The 17,624-nt window shown below is 34.1% G+C and overlaps 1 protein-coding gene and 1 non-coding gene across 2 annotated transcripts; both read left to right on the forward strand.

Moving 5' to 3' along the window:
• Positions 1-2,053: 2,053 nt before the first annotated feature.
• Positions 2,054-2,125, forward strand: Trnaq-uug (transfer RNA glutamine (anticodon UUG)). Its single transcript has one exon. It is a non-coding gene; the product is annotated as a tRNA-Gln (tRNA).
• A 7,377-nt stretch (positions 2,126-9,502) lies between these two features.
• On the forward strand, positions 9,503-9,934 carry LOC132746854 (uncharacterized). Its single transcript, XM_060736133.1, has one exon. The coding sequence runs from the start codon at positions 9,503-9,505 to the stop codon at positions 9,932-9,934; it is 432 nt and encodes a 143-aa protein (XP_060592116.1).
• Positions 9,935-17,624: the final 7,690 nt, after the last annotated feature.

Raw genomic sequence — 17,624 nt, forward strand, 5'->3', positions numbered from 1 at the left:
TACATGTTATCATTTATTTATCGTATAATTTATTTATTTATCAGTGAAAATGATAATGAAACATTTAATGACAAACAAGGCCGATTATCATCCTTGATTTATTTTTAGATTAGATTAGAACTCCTTGCAGGAGTTACATCCCCTAACAAGTACAGTAACCAATCATTAGGTCAGATTCTCGTATTTATTTTATCATAGACTTACATTATAAGAAATGGTCCCTTATCCTACCGAGTTTTTGTACTTAAGAAGTGATTTTTCTAGAAGAATAAAATGCGTGACACATAATAAAAATGAAAGGGTAGCCAACCAAAGTTTTGAAAAATGACTTCAAAGATAACAAGATCATTTTTTTATGTGTCATGCATATCATTCTTCTAGAAAACTAACATCTTGAGCATGAATACTAAATTTTATGTAAGTCTTATGGAAAATCAATTCAGTAATCTGACGTAAATTATGAAATATTAGCGGGGTGTTCCGTATGAAACGACAGGGCAATGCATGGTCGGATATAGTCTGTTCCACAAGAGTCTCTGCGAGCGCAGTGTGTATTAAAGCAGTATGCCTCCAGATACATGCTAATTTTAATAATTAAAAAACTATTTTAAAGAAAAATAAAATAAAGTGAACAAAGATATTAATTTACACATCAGCGTCGTTTGCTGTGTATGGAATTTATTAAGACTGATCAGTAACACGTACTCGTACACCATTTGAATTATGGCATGATCTTGGGAATCGGCATGGAGCCTCGATGCTTATAGGAAGGAATATAGGTCAGTCTAAAATGAAATCAAGGGAGACCAATTAGTAGAGATGAAAATGTAACAAAACTATTTGTATCGTCTGACTGTAGGATGGCTAACCATTGTCTATAGCAGCAATTATTTCAACACAATAATCAATATAATTAAATTAAAAGGAGAATAACTACTATAACAAAAAAGAATCTCACACGGTTGTGTCCCTTTTCAAATAAACGAATTAAGATGGCCCAGTGTTAGCATGGTATTTAAATCTTCTCACTTTTCCTCCGAGCGTGCTTGTGGTTGATGAAGACTTGGGATGGCACTAAAGATCAACACTTGTACTGCGGACCAGCTGCCAATATCCTGACCAATGCCGAGGGGAGTGGTCCTACAAAGTAGGCTAAGACGATGGTGTGCTAGGGTGCGTGAGCCCCTAGCAAGGTTAGACGGCTTGAACGACAGGACTTTTGCTGGAACCAACAGCCCTTTTAAGGGCTACCCTTTCATATTGTCTCAGAGGACTGTACATTAGGTTCTCATTGACCGCCGTACAGTGACCTAATTTGGGCTCAAAATTCATATACATGTATATGGCTAATACTCCGTGGCAATTGCATGGAGCTAAATTATCACCACTTTGTGCCTCAAAATTAACTCTTTAAGGGCATGACTGGTGACATGTCCGGGGTCCTTACTCGACAGCGAAAGCTGCATTTTGTGCCCTTGCGGGCGGATGGACCCTCATTAAGCATTGACTACATACATATATGGTATTTAAATCTAAACGAACGAATACAAATCTCCCCGGTATGTCATGTTTTTAATTTTTTCATAGTTCCGCATATGTAACAAAGTGCGCAAATCTCTCTATGTAGGTAAAGCTGTTTTTACTTACGCTCATATGGAGATATGCAATTAATGGCTACAGATGTAATTTAAGAACAACCGATAATGTAGATGGTCCCAACCGAATAGTCCACATCCAAACAAATAGTACAAGGTTTAAACCCATATAAAACACGCACATTATGTCGGAATATGTTGAAAACATTCATGCTCCATGAAAAGAGGTCACTATTCAAAATATTTACATGAAACTAAATAAATGATTTTCATTTTTTGGTTTATCCTTGTAAACGGCTTTAACTAGCTGTATATGAGGCCAGTATATCCAGAAAGTGTTATAATACAGGGGAGACAAACCTTGTTAACTAAAAATGTAAAGTCTAAAACAGTTATTTCCCTTAACACATTGAACCTATTATTAATGGCTTAACCATTACATTAGAGCAGTGATAACTGGTCCCGTGGTGTAATGGTTAGCACTCAGGACTTTGAATCCTGCGATCCGAGTTCAAATCTCGGCGGGACCTGTCTTTTTTTCTCTCTATTAACTAAAGGAAACAAATACCCTGAATGGTTAATTGACATTTTTTAACATAACAAAGACCCCTCTTTACACTAAATATCTCAAAAGGACTTATTCATCTTTAAATCTGGAAAAAAAACATCATTTTTAGGAAACTTTCTAAACATGTACTAAATGATAAGCCGATAGTACAGAACATAATCAGACACACGTGCACGGATGTGACGGCTGATCATGGCCTGCACTGGTCGTACGGGTTGAAAAAAATCACGAAATTTCGGACAAATCGTGTGTTTACGTAATCATACTTAATTTGCTAATTGCTCGTTCAGTTTTTATTAATAAATGTACTTCTACTTAAAAAGGCTACCTGGTAATTACGAATAATGTCAAAGATAGGTAACCTATTTGTAGGCTAAACAACTTAAAACTTGGGAGGGATGTTAAGGGGTGTTGACTGTTTTTCTTTAATTTCATGTTTTCTATTTTATTCTTTTTATTAATTGCATTTTGCTTTTGTTTGAATGTATGGAAAAGAAAGAGAACTCGTAAAGGCAAACGTATTTAGAAAGAGATATAATAAACCGTATAGTTTTTATTTTGTACTATTTTTTATTAAACCTCTTCTATATGACACGGTGTACATAAACCATATTTTCTGTTCCTTTCGTGAGAGTAATTAATAATCATTTGAAATCCCCACGATGTACCCCAACATTTTAGTACATTAGATTTTAACACACTGGTTTCTCATATTTTTTTCTAAAGGAGAACAATCTGAAATTCTTCTGGACAATACCTTATTTAAATATCTGAAATTCTATACTCCGTAATTATTCACCAGCCGTTTGAATAAACCTACCATAAAATCCCAATGATTGTAATAAGATAGTTTTAAAACGGGGGGCGAATTAAACTGTGTCCTACATAAAATGAACATTTCGTTATATTTACAAAAATCATGTAGAAGTTCTAGAAGGGCATTTATTCTTGCTTTTTTAAAAAGTTTTTATGATTCAAATACGATTTGACATTTCATTATACATGTATTAGATATTAAGAATCTACTTAAAAGTTTAAAACAAACAAAAAAATCGTCAATTTTGATTCATATATCTAACAAACATATTGATATTTTACGGTCGGTTATATGTGTCTCGTCTGTCTACACGAAAACTGTAGATGGACGGAATTATCCGCCATACTTCATTCATTTCAGAATCTCTGTACGCTTGAAGACCCAACCTTGTTTACGTCGCGATACGGCGTGATCCGCGATACGGCGTGATCCGCAAATTACATATACATCTTAACAAAATCAATGAATAAATATCACTAAAAACCAGTCTTACAGTTGTAGTTACGTATGATATCATAAGTATACAAAACATACTGTATATAGACCTATAAACTTCACATGAATAACACTAGCGCACTAACAATGTCGCTTGTTTGACAGGTTCAAGGTCAACAACTTATAATGTCCTATATAAATTATGTAATTGGCATGGTTTTTATACCCCTCTTTTTTCGCAGTTTCATTGATAGGTTCAATGATAATTAAGATAATGTCGCAGGAGCGTATCCGCGCAGGTTAAGTTATCTAGGGGAGCCATGTATCGGTGCTCTATACCGGACATGCAAAAGACCAGGCTCGCGACAGTAAGTAAACAAAAAGAAAGTATAAAAATCCACTTTTTATTTATTTCCAGCCATAATCGCCGTTTTGAACTTTGCAAATTCAATTACGTATTATATCAAACTGTTCAAAAGCAAAGTTGTCTTTTCGACATGGTTAGTACAATATTTTAGCTAAAGTAGCCTATTGACAAGAATGTCAGATTATTGAGCATATTTTTACCTAATGTCGCCTTTTTGTCATAACATTTTTGACAGGATATCGATTTTTTTAACTAGTCTTCTGACATGCAATGTTGTACGGTTTATCAAGTTTTGTGCCGCCTTCTGTCATGACATGTTTAACAGGTTACAGAGCTTTTTTAATTAACGTCGCTTTTGCCTTGACACATTTTGATAGATTATCAAATCTTTAAACCTTTTGCCGCCTTTTGACATGAAATGTTTGGCACATTATCGAGCTTCTATCTTATGTTACATGTTGACATGAAAAGTTGACATATTATCGAGCTTTTTCATGTTATGTCGCCTTTTGGCATGAAATGCTTGACGTATTTTTGAGCCTTTTCACCTTTTTACATGAAATGTTCGGCATATTATTAAGCTTTATGCCTAATATTGCCTTTATATCCATGACATGTTTGCCAATTATTGAACCTGTTTACTTAAGTAACCTTTATACACGGCATGTTTGAAAGATCATCATTTATTTTACCGAATGTCACCTTTTTAATGACAGATTATTGACCATTTGGCAACTTATAAATGTACTCTTTTGACATGACATGTTTGATAACATATCGAGCTTACTTGTTTCCTATGGACAGTTCTTGATAATGTAGCCATTTTGACAAGCTTACTTCAGCGGGCCTACTTCAGCAATTATGGGCAGTTATTGATATTGTCGTAATTTTGACATGCTTACTTCAGCAACTATAGGCAGTTATTGAAATTGTCGCCATTTTGACATGCTTCCTTCAGCAACTTTGGGCAGTTATTGATAATTTCGCCATTTTGACATGCATACTTCAACAATTATAGTCAGTAATAGATATTGTCGCCATTTTGACACTCTTACTTTGGCAACCAATGTAAGTTATTGATATTGTCGTCATTCGCACTTCAGCAACAATGGGGAGTTGTTGATATTGTCGCCATTTTGACATGCTTACTTCAACAACTATGGGCAGTTATTGATAATGTCGCAATTTTGACATGCTTACTTCAGCAAATATAGGCTTTGTTTTGAAATTGTCGCCATTTTGACATGCTTACTTCAACAATTATAGACAGTTATTGATATTATCGCCATTTTGACATGCTTACTTCAACAATAATAGGCGGTTATTGATATTATCGCCATTTTGACATTCGTACTTCAGCAACTATGGACAAATATTTATTTTGTCGCCAGTCTTACTTCAAAAATTATAAATACTTATAAGAAAAATGTCGTCAATTTAGCATAGTAGATTAAAAAAATAACAAACAATATTGAAGATGTCTTCATTTTTATATAACAATTGAAACAGTTATAAAATCATTAATTAATGCACATGTTCGGTATGTAACATTTACAATTTTAACTTTGTGGAAAGGGTAACTTCAACAATTACAACCAGTAAATGATAATGTCGTCATTTTAACATGCTTTCTTCAGCAACTATATATGGGCAGTAAATTTAATATTATGTCGCTTTTTTGAAATTGTAACTTCATCAAGTATATATAAACAGTAACTGATTATATCTTAAAATGGTATTTTCATCAAGTAAATTCGTTGAATTTATATCCCCCGCCGAGTACTGGTTATTACTTACACAACAACTGAAGACATCAGGCTTTATTTATTTGGCATAAATACTAATGATAAATATTCAGGACAATAACAGAGCCATAACTCTGTGTTAAATAGTAATATCTGGACATGCCAATATGAGCTTTTGTATCCATGGTTGCCATAAAGTTTTGTTGAAATTAATACAGCAGTTGCAAAGGAATAGCAATATTGCTCTATATGCATACTACATAACTAATTAAGGGCCATAACTCTGTAATGAAGGGTCTGGTCTGAACAAGGCAACAATATGCACATCTCCGCTTGGTTTTAATGGTTCCCATAAGTTTAATTGAATTCCAGCCAGTAGCTGCAGAGAAGTAGCGTGGAAACAATTATTGCTTTATATGCATACTGCATAACTAATCAAGGGCCATAACTATGAGTTAAAGTGTCTGACCTGAACAAGGCGATGATATGCGCATCTCCTCTTGATATTGAACATTCCCATAAAGTTTGCTCTATATGCATACTGCATAACTTATCAAGGGCCATAACTCTGAGTGAAAGTGTCTGACATGAACAAGCCGACGATATGCGCATCTCCTCTTGATATTAATGATTCCCATAAAGTTTCATTGAATTATAGCCATTAGTTGCAGAGAAGTAGCGCGGAAACGATTTTTGTTCTATATGCATACTACATAACTAATCAAGGGCCATAACTCTGAGTTAAAGGGTCTGACCCAAACAAGCCGACGATATGCGCATCTCCTCTTTGTATTGAAAGTTCCCATAAAGTTTCATTGAATTCCAGCCAGTCGTTGCAGAGAAGTAGCGCGGAAACGATTTTTGCTCTATATGCATACTGCATAACTAATCAAGGGCCATAACTCTAAGTTAAAGTGTCTGACCGGAACAAGGCAATGATATGCGCATCTCCTTTTTGTATTGAAAGTTCCCATAAAGTTTCATTGAATTCCAGCCAGTAGTTGCAGAGAAGTAGCGCATACTGCATAACTAATCAAGGGCCATAACTCTGAGTTAAAGTATCTGAAAAGAACAAGGTGACGATATGCACACCTCCTCTTGGTATTGAAAGTTCCCATAAAGTTTTGTTGAATTCCAGCCAGTAGTTGCAGAGAAGTAGCGCGGAAACGATTTTTACTCTATATGCATACTGCATGACTAATCAAGGGCCATAACTCTGAGTTAAAGGGTCTGACTGGAGCAAGCCGACGATATGCTCATCTCCTCTTGATATTGATGATTCCAATGAAGGTTCGTTGAATTCCAACCAATAGTTGCAGAGAAGTAGCGCGGAAACGAAATTCGGACGGACCAACGGAAGGACGGACGGACAACGCAAAAACAATATCCCCCTCCCGATTCCATCGGCGGAGGATAACTAGTACATATAAACAGTTATTGATTATGCAGCTATTTCAAAATTGTAACATTAACAAGAATGTATAAACCGTACTTGATTATGTCTCTACAGTAACTTTTAAAATGGTAACCTCGTCAAGTATACATGTAATGTAATGTCAATAATTTAAAACGGTAACTTCAAAAAAGTATGTATAAACATTAATTGATTATGTCGTTTTTTCTAAAAGGTAATTTCATCAAGTATATATAATCCGTAACTGATAATGTCCCTTTTCCCTTACGGTTACTTCAAAAAGTATATTTAAACAGTATTCGATTAGGTCGCTTTTTCAAAATGGTTACCTAATCAAGTACAAATAAACAGTAATGGATTTTGTCGCTATTTTACCATGGTAACTTCATCAAGTGCATATAAACAGTAATTGATTGTGTTGCACTTTTAAAATGGTTACTTCGTCAAGTATAAATATAAACAGTGACGGATTTTGTCGTTATTTTAAAATGGTATCTTCATCAAGTACATTAAACAGTAATTAAGATAATGTCGTCATTTTAAAATGGTAACTTCCAAAAGTATAAAAAGTAAGTAATGATAATATAGTTATTTTGACTATGTTACATTCACAATGAGAATTCTGTATTTTTCGACATTGTATATGTATCATAAAACAAGAGGGCCATGATGGCCCTAAATCGCTCACCTTGAGTCAGAATACTTGTTTATTTGGGTTTTTAAAGATATTTCTTGTTTGTTTTTACTTTATGCATATTAGAAAAATCAATCACACCCGGACGGGGCCAATTTTCACTCTGGTCTTTCTTTTTCATATTGTGAGACACTCACTAGGAGATGTTTCATGCTTAATATCTAAGCTCTAGCTCTTAGAGTTCTTAAAAGACACCCTTTTTCTGTTTTAACTATATACATAAAAGGAAAATCAATTACCCCCCGGGCGGGGCCAATTTTGACGCCAGTGTTTTTATTTGAACAAACTTGGTATAAACTCACTAAAAGATATTTCATGCTTAATATCTAAGCTCTAGCTATTTAGGTTTTATAAAAGAAGATATTTTTAGTTTTTACTATAATTATATACATATACATATAAAGAAGCGCATTCATATTACATGTACTTATTATAGTAACATATGTAATAAACCTTTAAATTTTATATGTTTTGATATCCATATGATGTCCGATATAGGTGATTTGAAGCAAAATTCTCCCTGAATCATTGATGCCTGGCTTAATGATTGTATCTTGATGTTGATGGAAATAACAACCATGTCTACTCCCCGGCATTGAACGACCCTTTAAAAATATAGTGTCGCCCGATGCCCGTATTGAAGGAGGAAATATGAGTTGTTTAGTGGCATGTCGTCGAACGGAAACGTGAACAAAACATAACTGTGTACAGCAGTTACTTCCCTTTCAGATAGAGAAAAGGGTCGCTAGGAGGAATAAGTCAGTCGCCTGGAAATACGTTCAACTGTCGTCTGCAAGTACTACTGTTACTTCCCGTATAATACAAATGGACCATGACGAGAAGACTTCAAAACTAGACTGTATCGAACGTAATTTCGGCTGCACACAAATTCCACAAAGTTGTTACTTTTCTTGCAGTACATGTACAGAAATGAATGGAAAGATCATCGCTATATTATAAGGGTGTGGTATCTTTCAAGACCATCTTCCAGGACATTTTGCAAGCGTTTTTGACTGGCGGAGTGCAGCAATACTTTTACTACGTAGACCAAGTACATGCGTATGATTTTATTGTGTTCGTGTCCCTCCGGTTATGTCCCCTGTTCTCTCAAGGTTTGTTGTTCAGTGTTGTCACATATGCGGATGAATGTTTACCCGGTGATGATAAAATGTAGCACCTAACCGGGCAACCATTCACTGCACATGCGCAACTTTGATGTAAACGGATATTTCAATGGTTCATCCAATCTGCTTTAATTGGTCTCCGCGCCCTGTTGGTGGGTGTTCATGAAGATATATGGTCATGCCATTCAGAAGAGCTTTCCTCATTTCATACTGATGGAACTCTTCAAATGCATACATATGGGTAGTCTTCAGTCGCTACCAATCTTATAAATAACTTAACTTCTCTAATTCCAGATCTGGTTAAATTGGTCCCTACATGATACTTTGCTGTCGCCCAATTTTTTGTGTACTTGCATGAGGATCTGAACTTTAAGTTTGATTCAGAAAACCAGGAACATAAACAACATTCATTTTGCAACATAAATTGTAGTTTTTGCAAAATTTTATAAAAATTATCCACATAAATTAAAGTCTTCAAAGATATGACGATACGTACCTTGAAATACATACTAGTATTTTACATGTTATATTTATTTTATTTCAGTCTTGTTTTATAATTTAAATGGTAACTATTGACCGTAAGCTTTAAACATTACAATACTGTTACTATATGCGTGCAAATACATTTCTGACCAGTAAAACGTTTCCCCTCACTTTATTTATCAGACAAAAACTAGCCGTATAAATGGCACCAGTACACAACTAGCCGTATATATGGCACCAGTAGACAAATAATAATAATTATGGTACCAGTAAACAAGCCGTATATGGCACCAGTAAACAAGCCGTATATGGCACCAGTAAAAAAGTCGTATTTGGCACCAGTAAACAAGCCGTATATGGAACCAGTAAACAAGCCGTATTTGGCACCAGTAGACAAGCCGTATATGGAACTAGTAAACAAGCCGTATATGGAACCAGTAAACAAGTCGTATATGGAACCAGTAAACAAGCCGAATATGGCACCAGTAAACAAGCCGTATATGGCACCAGTAAACAAAGCGTATATGTCACCAGTAAACAAGCCGTATATGGAGCCATTAAACAAGCCGTATATGGAACCAGTAAACAAGCCGTATATGGCACCAGTAAACAAGCCGTATATGGCACCAGTAAACAAGCCGTGTATGGAACCAGTCAACAAACCGTATATGGAACCAGTAAATAAGCCGTAAATGGCACCAGTAGACAAATTAGTTGTATATTAGCACCATTCATTTATTGCTCTTCCCATGAAATAAAGATAAAGAAATTTACTGCAATTGCTTAAAAATATAGTTCACTTCATAATTTATTTCAATAAAATGCTGATGGAGCATTTTTTACAGTATTTACTTTAAAAAGAATCATTTATAATGCGTTATTTAAATACATTTTTACCGGGATACTTGATACCTACCGGTCGCACACATCTGATTGCCACTGAAAATATAAAACTGGAAAGAAACTATACACATAAACGGTTCTTTTTTTGACTCAGTTCAGAAATGAGTATGATTCTCTGGTGTTCAAAATACGTTTGTATGTGCGCGTTTATGCCTGCACGAGGTTGCCGTAGCGTGTACAATAAGACAGGTGAGTACAGTCTACCTATACACCCTTAAAATTCACGCATAAGTAAATAATGTCATTAAAACCAGTTTGTATTCATCGTTAAGGAAGATGTCTGAATGGAGAAATTGAATATATTTCATATATAATCACGTTTACCAAGTATATCGTTACACCTGATCTTTACAAATGAGAGAAAGAAATTTACATGTCAAGTTGCATGAGAAAATGTCGTCAGTAAATAAGAACAGATAATCAGCACAATAAGCTTGATAAAATCAAACTTTCATACAAATAGTAAGTTTCAGAAACTTACTCCAGCATTTGACACGTTGTCGGAAGAGAAAGAGGCAAGACTGGAATTTGACCCCTCGAGCATTTATGTAAGGCAAGACTTAAATTTGAACAGTTCGGCATTTAGGTAAGACAAGACTTAAAATTGAACCGACCGGCATTAAATTTTCGGTAAAGCAAGACTGGAATTTGAACCTTCCAGCTTCCGTATAAACAATGTAGCAATCTTCCAGACGGTCATAGTTTACGTTTGGACCACATTATCAGCTATCAACGTAGTCCTCATCCGAAGTTTGACGAAATAGACCGAAAAGTTGAGATAGGTTTACGATACAGTAACGTTTTAACATGAAGAAATGTCCGCTCGCTTGAATCGTTACACGTTAGATGTTAATCTGTATTATCATTAGAAATCTAAAGGCGCAAAAATGTTAAATGTTTAACTAAATAAGAAGTTACCATGGAAATCTAGAAATACGATATTTCCTTTTGAGGTTATACTAGCGTAGGTTTTTTCATACAATCTACCCATGCATATAAATGGTTTTCAAATGTACACTAAAATATCGTGTGCAGGTAGCGAGTTTTTGTATTTGAAAATTTAACACACTACATGTACTAGTTCATGAATTTACCTTAAATTTGAAAAAGATACATTCAAGGCATATACCAAAAAGTAACCCATTGAACACAAATGTTTCGTTGGCTTTGTTTGCCTTTACAACAAATTATGCTTCATTTAATTATCGCCAATTTCGTGTCTTTTTTCAGCAAATGTTTTAGATATATATATATAAGCTACATATAATATTATCATGAAAGTGAAACAGCTAATTGTAAAATGATATTTGAAGGTTCATCCAAAATAACATCGGAGACGGAGAGATAAATGCATATTAGATGACACATCAACGAGTTTCGGTATTTAATGAACCTGTAATGAAAGAAATACCAAGTTTCAATCATTAACTTCTGTAATCGACCCGCATTATCATCATCTTTACACATGACAGAACATGCGAACATTTTAAGCCCTCTTTTCCCACAATATTAATGTTTTACTTCAATTATACCCCCCCCCACCACCCCATTCCGTACCTCGGTTACTTAAACGCCATTGCTGCGCGCGCCATTTCTCATATATTAAGTACCTACACTTCTAAAATAATCATATGTATAAATCATATTATTAAAATAATCTGAAGATATGAAGAATATTATAATCGTCCGGTATAGCAAACAATACGCCGCGATATAACGTTTGAGATAGGTTTGCAACCGCAAGATGGCGTTGATAGCTTCACCAGGGAGTTGCATTCAACTTAATTTTTAACAGTTGAAAGACTTTACAAAGGACATACAGTCAAACGAAAAACAACTGGAAAATACATTTTCAAGTCATTATATATGTCGATGAAATATCCGCAACTAGTGCCTTTATATATAAATCCGGACTAATAAAACCTAAAATAAAACTGGCAAAAAGAAACCCCCTTTGTGTACCCCATGACAACATTTAACAGCTCGTTTTTGGCGTTAACTCGGCTGTAACGGATGGCGATAGCTTTTCCTTTATTGGTAATGAATAGCTTCGTTCAATGTACCCTGTGTGCAGCCAGTAAAGCGTTCTCAAAATTCTGACTCAGTTAAAATGCGAAAATTTACAATAGATTAAAAGGATGAATAAAATAAAAAGTCCTTAAAGCCCGCTATTTTGGAGAGGTCTCATATTTCATTTGAAAAGGACTGAATTTCAATAGAAACTGCTTGCTTTATAATTGTAACTTCGCGTGAAGAAATTCTTCAATTTTGTAATTTAAGATGTATTTCATACCTGTAGGCTGTATGCGTATTTTCTTTAATTCTTCATGTATATAAACTTTCTTTGTAAATGTTATAAAAAAATATGCATATGCAACTCAAGACTTACATTTTTTGCAGTTTGTCTTTGCGATGTGGTTTTGTCATATACTGTAGACGTGTACCTAAAATAAATATTACCGTCCCTTAGAATAGAGTATTCTGATGCAGTACCCAATGTGGCGGTATTCTTTGAAACTACCGGACAGTCTAAGTATATGTTAGTGTTCATCCGTGCTGTTCTACGGAAATTAGTGACTTCGACGGGAGCGATAGCGACAGGACAGTCCTACGCACAAACCCAAAATTTCCAGTTTTCCCCTAAAATTTCCTATCTCTGGCCAGTGTTGAGCATTTAATTATAATTACATGGCTTGTCACAGTATCACTGATAGCAGCACCCTAGAATGTTTTATGATCCTATCACGTTTCAAGAATGTATAGTTTTATTATTAGCTGGAGGATATAGAGAACATTTCAGATAAACAGTCCTACGCATAAACCCTTCCAGCCTGCTGAATCTCAGTAAGGGCTTATCAGCTAGTAAATCACTATTAACTGTATATCTCCCATTAACACGTCCACTGAGTTGAGAGTCTTGTCATCATTAATTGGTCCTCTGTGTTCTTATCTAATGGCCCTAACGTTGAAGGATCAAATTTCTGAAGATACACTCACTTTTTATCGATAGTTTTGTTCTCTGGGTCTGCGGCCCAAGTGAATTGTTGAACTTTAGCAATTATTGAATTATTTGTAAATATACTTAATATCACTAATAAAATTTAGCTACTAAATGAATTATATGTGGGATATACCTTTTTAAGTGATCTTCTTAATTAATAACTTTCATAGTTAAGTGTCATTTTTACTCATGTTACTCATCCCCCCCCCCCAAAAAAAAACGCTAAAAAAAAAAAGCAAAAAAAAAAACATTGTAATTTTTTACTGTAAAGTGGCAAGACTCTTAAACTAAGTGACCAGGTAAGTGATATTTTTATTATTAGCTCGACTACATAAAGTATATGTAGACCTATCCTACTCACTCAGTTTTTTAAGTTCGCGCCAGCGTACATACTTTAAATTAATGCCTATAGATGTGCAGTAAAAATTTATCCCTAACTTTTTTATTAGCTCATTTGAGGACAATGTCCGTGCGTCAAAAATTTATTTTAAACAACTTCTACTCCTTAAACCACTTAGCCAAATTTTTTAAAAACTTTGCAGGTGTGTCCTTGCACATAAAGCTCTACCAAAGGTGTTTAAAGAAAAATCCCATGCAGAACTTTGATTGCCATAGCAAAAAAAAAATATAAACCTTTTCTTTTTAAAAAAATCCAAAGAGCTAAAGAGCTTAGAATTATTTGGCATGAAACCCATCTTATACTGATGTCTATCAAGGTTTTAGTCCGATCAAAGCCCTTTGGGATAAAAATAGGCCCGCCCCAAAAAAGGGTTTCATTAATTTTCATTATACATCTGTATGTGCACATGTATATCTTATCATTCATACATCAATCATGTGATAAGGTGTTAAACTAAAAAAAAAAACAGAACAATTTCCCTTTGGAACATATAATTTTCCAATAAAAAATAATTGTGTATTGTTTACTCTATGCTTCATTTTTATCATAAGGATTGGGACCTAAAAAAACTTCAAATATGTGTACCTTAACCAAAACCAAACTACAATCATATTGACAATGTTGTTCACTTAAAGGGCACCAATATTTTTCCAGAAATATTTCCCCCCATGACTCATTTTTTTCCTCAAAATAATTATGTTATTTTTACTAACTTCTTTATTTCTTAAGGTTTTTCTAACTAAAAAATATATGTTCCTTATACATGTGTGACAATTTCATAACTCTAGCAGAATATTTCCAGAATTATTTCCCCTTTGAACTTTATGATGTTTATTATGCCCCCGAAGGGTGGCATATTAAAATCGAAACCAATCCGTCTGTCAGTCCGTCCGGCTTATATACATATAGACAGGGTGGTGGTCTTGTCCGTTCCTTGAAAAACTCAAGTATACATGAAAGGATTTTTAATTTTTATTCATAAATGAAATAAACCAAAGATGTATTTGGTGTATGCAAACAAAAGACTTTTGGGTTCCTACGACTAAAGGCCCAAGGTCATTTGTTGGGGTTCAAACTTTGTCATTTTTTATGTTATAATAAAATATGAAAGGTGGTGGTTCTGGTCCGCTTTGAAACTTCTGTATTTCTCTATATTATTATTTGCATGAAAGGATTTAATTTTTTTTTTTTCATATATGAAATAACCATACGATGCATGGTTGTTGTCGCGAAACAAGGCTCGGTTTCTTACGACTAAGAACAAGGTCCCACTGTGGGGGGTTCAAAACTTTCAATTTTTATGTTAATATACAATATAGGCAGAGATGGCCGTGTATGCTCTGAAACTAATATGCAATGAAAGGATAATATGGTTTTTATTTCACATATGAAATTATTCATAAATGTATGATGTGTTGCCCTTTAAGACATATAAATGGTGGTTGTTTGTGTCCGCTTCTGTAACGTTCCATCATGCATGAAAGTTTCATTTTTTTTTAAATATAAAGTCACCATAGATGGACAATGTGTTGTGGAACAAGACCAAGGTTTCTTTCTCTAACTTAAAGGTCACTCAGCTGGGGTTCGAACTTTGTCAATTTTTAAACCACCACACATAACATGTTATAGGTGGTTCATAACTAGAATCTTTTAGGGGCATTTGTCACATTCTGTGACAGCTCTTCTTTATATATTATTTTTATATATTTATATTTTTGCTCTTACTTCTTCATTTATGAAAGAATTTACTTCTAACTTTAAACAATAACATGACAAGCTACATAATTCTAAAGTCAATATTTTCAGAATCATCATCCTTTTTATGCCCCCATAGAGTGGGAGCATATAGCGTTGCACTTGTCCGTCCGAGTGTCCGTCCGTCCGTACGTCTGTCCGTCCGTCCGTACGTCCCGAAATCTTGTGAACGCAACTCCTTTTTAAACCAGATGGCAGATTTTGCTTAAACTTCCAGGGATGAACAACCTTAATGTGTAGATGGTAGTAAAGGAAGGAATTTTTGCTGTGACCAAATTTAACAGAATTATGGCCCTTTGTTGATTTTTTCACTATATACTATGTAGAAATTTTGTGAACGCAACTCCTCTTAAACCGGATGGCAGATTTTGCTTAAACTTCCAGGGATTGAACAACCTTAATGTGTAGATGGTAGTAAAGTAAGGAATTTTTGCAGCGACCAAATTTAACAGAATTATGGCCCTTTGTTGATTTTTTCACTATATACTATGTAGAAATTTTGTGAACGCAACTCCTCTTAAACCAGATGGCAGATTTTGCTTAAACTTCCAGGGATGAACAACCTTAATGTGTAGATGGTAGTAAAGGAAGGAATTTTTGCTGCGACCAAATTTAACAGAATAATGGCCCTTTGTTGATTTCTTCACTATATACTATGTAGAAATTTTGTGAACGCAACTCCTCTTAAACCGGATGGCAGATTTTGCTTAAACTTCCAGGGATGAACAACCTTAATGTGTAGATGGTAGTAAAGTAAGGAATTTTTGCAGCGACCAAATTTAACAGAATTATGGCCCTTTGTTGATTTTTAGTTTTCAACTTGTGGCAGATGTAGTCCAAAAAATATTTGACCTAGAATCATAAGATTGACAGAACAGTGGCGTGTGGGGGCATTCGTGTCCTATGGACACATTTCTAGTTTACTCAGAATTTTCTGCATTAAATTTGGACTTAAAAATATGTTTCTGAACACTTATATCAGGTGCGAATAGATTTATAACTCCTGTATTTTTAGTATTATCTCCATTAAATTTTGAACATGGGATTTAGTGAAAATTCATATATTTCTGAGTATTATCTTTGTCCTGAGTCTTGGCTCCTCTGGCAGCTATTGTGACTTTTGGTGTCCAGTTATGGTTTCCTAACAATAACTTAAAGGTCATCAAATTTTTACTATTATCTGCTCTTGTGCAATTGGTAAAGTTAAAGTGATTTAGTATTTTGTATGGAAGTCAAAATACTACTTTGGTTACATTTTGCTACCTTTTTTACATTTTTTTTCACTTCAGAGCTCCTTTTCAACCAAATTGAATGATAAGCATCAATAATGCTTTAAACCAATTATTTTTATTATTATTACTAAACATTATTTTGCTCCTTAAGAAAAAAAAATAATATAAATGTCTGAGGCATGATATGCATTTACCATGAAAGTAATTATACATTAGTGCACAGGAACTCGGCACAGTGTTGGGATAGTGTAAAAAGAAATTTTAGAAATAAAAATTATATTCAATATTTTTGTTTCTAAAATTAATTTTTTTACTATATCCCAACACTGTACTGAGTCCCTGTGATTGTGAGTTGTAAGTGATTAAAATTCTTTTTAATGTAATCCAGTCTTTTTAGTTTTTAACTTATTTCAAATTGAATGTATCTATGAAAATCTTAGTTTTCTTTATATCTAAAATGTTCTCTATATCCTCCAGCTAAAACTATACATTCTTGAAACATGATAGGATCATAAAACATTCTAGGGTGCTGCTATCAGTGATACTGTGACAAGCCATGTAATTATAATTAAATGCTCATCACTGGCCAGAGATATGAAATATTGGGGGAAAACTGGAAATCTTGGGTTTATGCGTAGGACTGATATAAGGAAAAGATTTTCAAAGATACATTCAATTTTAAATAAGTTAAAGACTAAAAAGACTGGATTACATTAAAAAGGATTTTAATCACTTACAACTCACAATCGCAGGGAGGTACAGTGTTGGGATAGTGTAAAAATTAATTTGAAAAAAAAAACAAAAATATTTTATAAGTTTTTTATTTCTAAAATTGCTTTTTACACTATCCCAAAACTGTGCCAAGTTCCTGTGCTCACAATGTAAATACTAATGTAAATTACTTTCATGGTAAATGTATATCATGCCTCAGACATTTATATTTTTTTTAAGGAGCAAAATAATGTTTAGTAATAATAATGGTTGAAAGCATTATTGATGCTTATCATTCAATTTGGTTGTAAAAGAGCTCTGAAGTGAAAAAAATTGTTAAAAACGTAGCAAAATGTAAACAAAGTAGTATTTTGACTTCC

This window comes from Ruditapes philippinarum, unplaced genomic scaffold (genome assembly GCF_026571515.1).
Source record: "Ruditapes philippinarum isolate M1 unplaced genomic scaffold, ASM2657151v2 ctg387_1_1_1_1, whole genome shotgun sequence".
NCBI classification, from domain to species: Eukaryota; Metazoa; Mollusca; class Bivalvia; order Venerida; family Veneridae; genus Ruditapes; species Ruditapes philippinarum.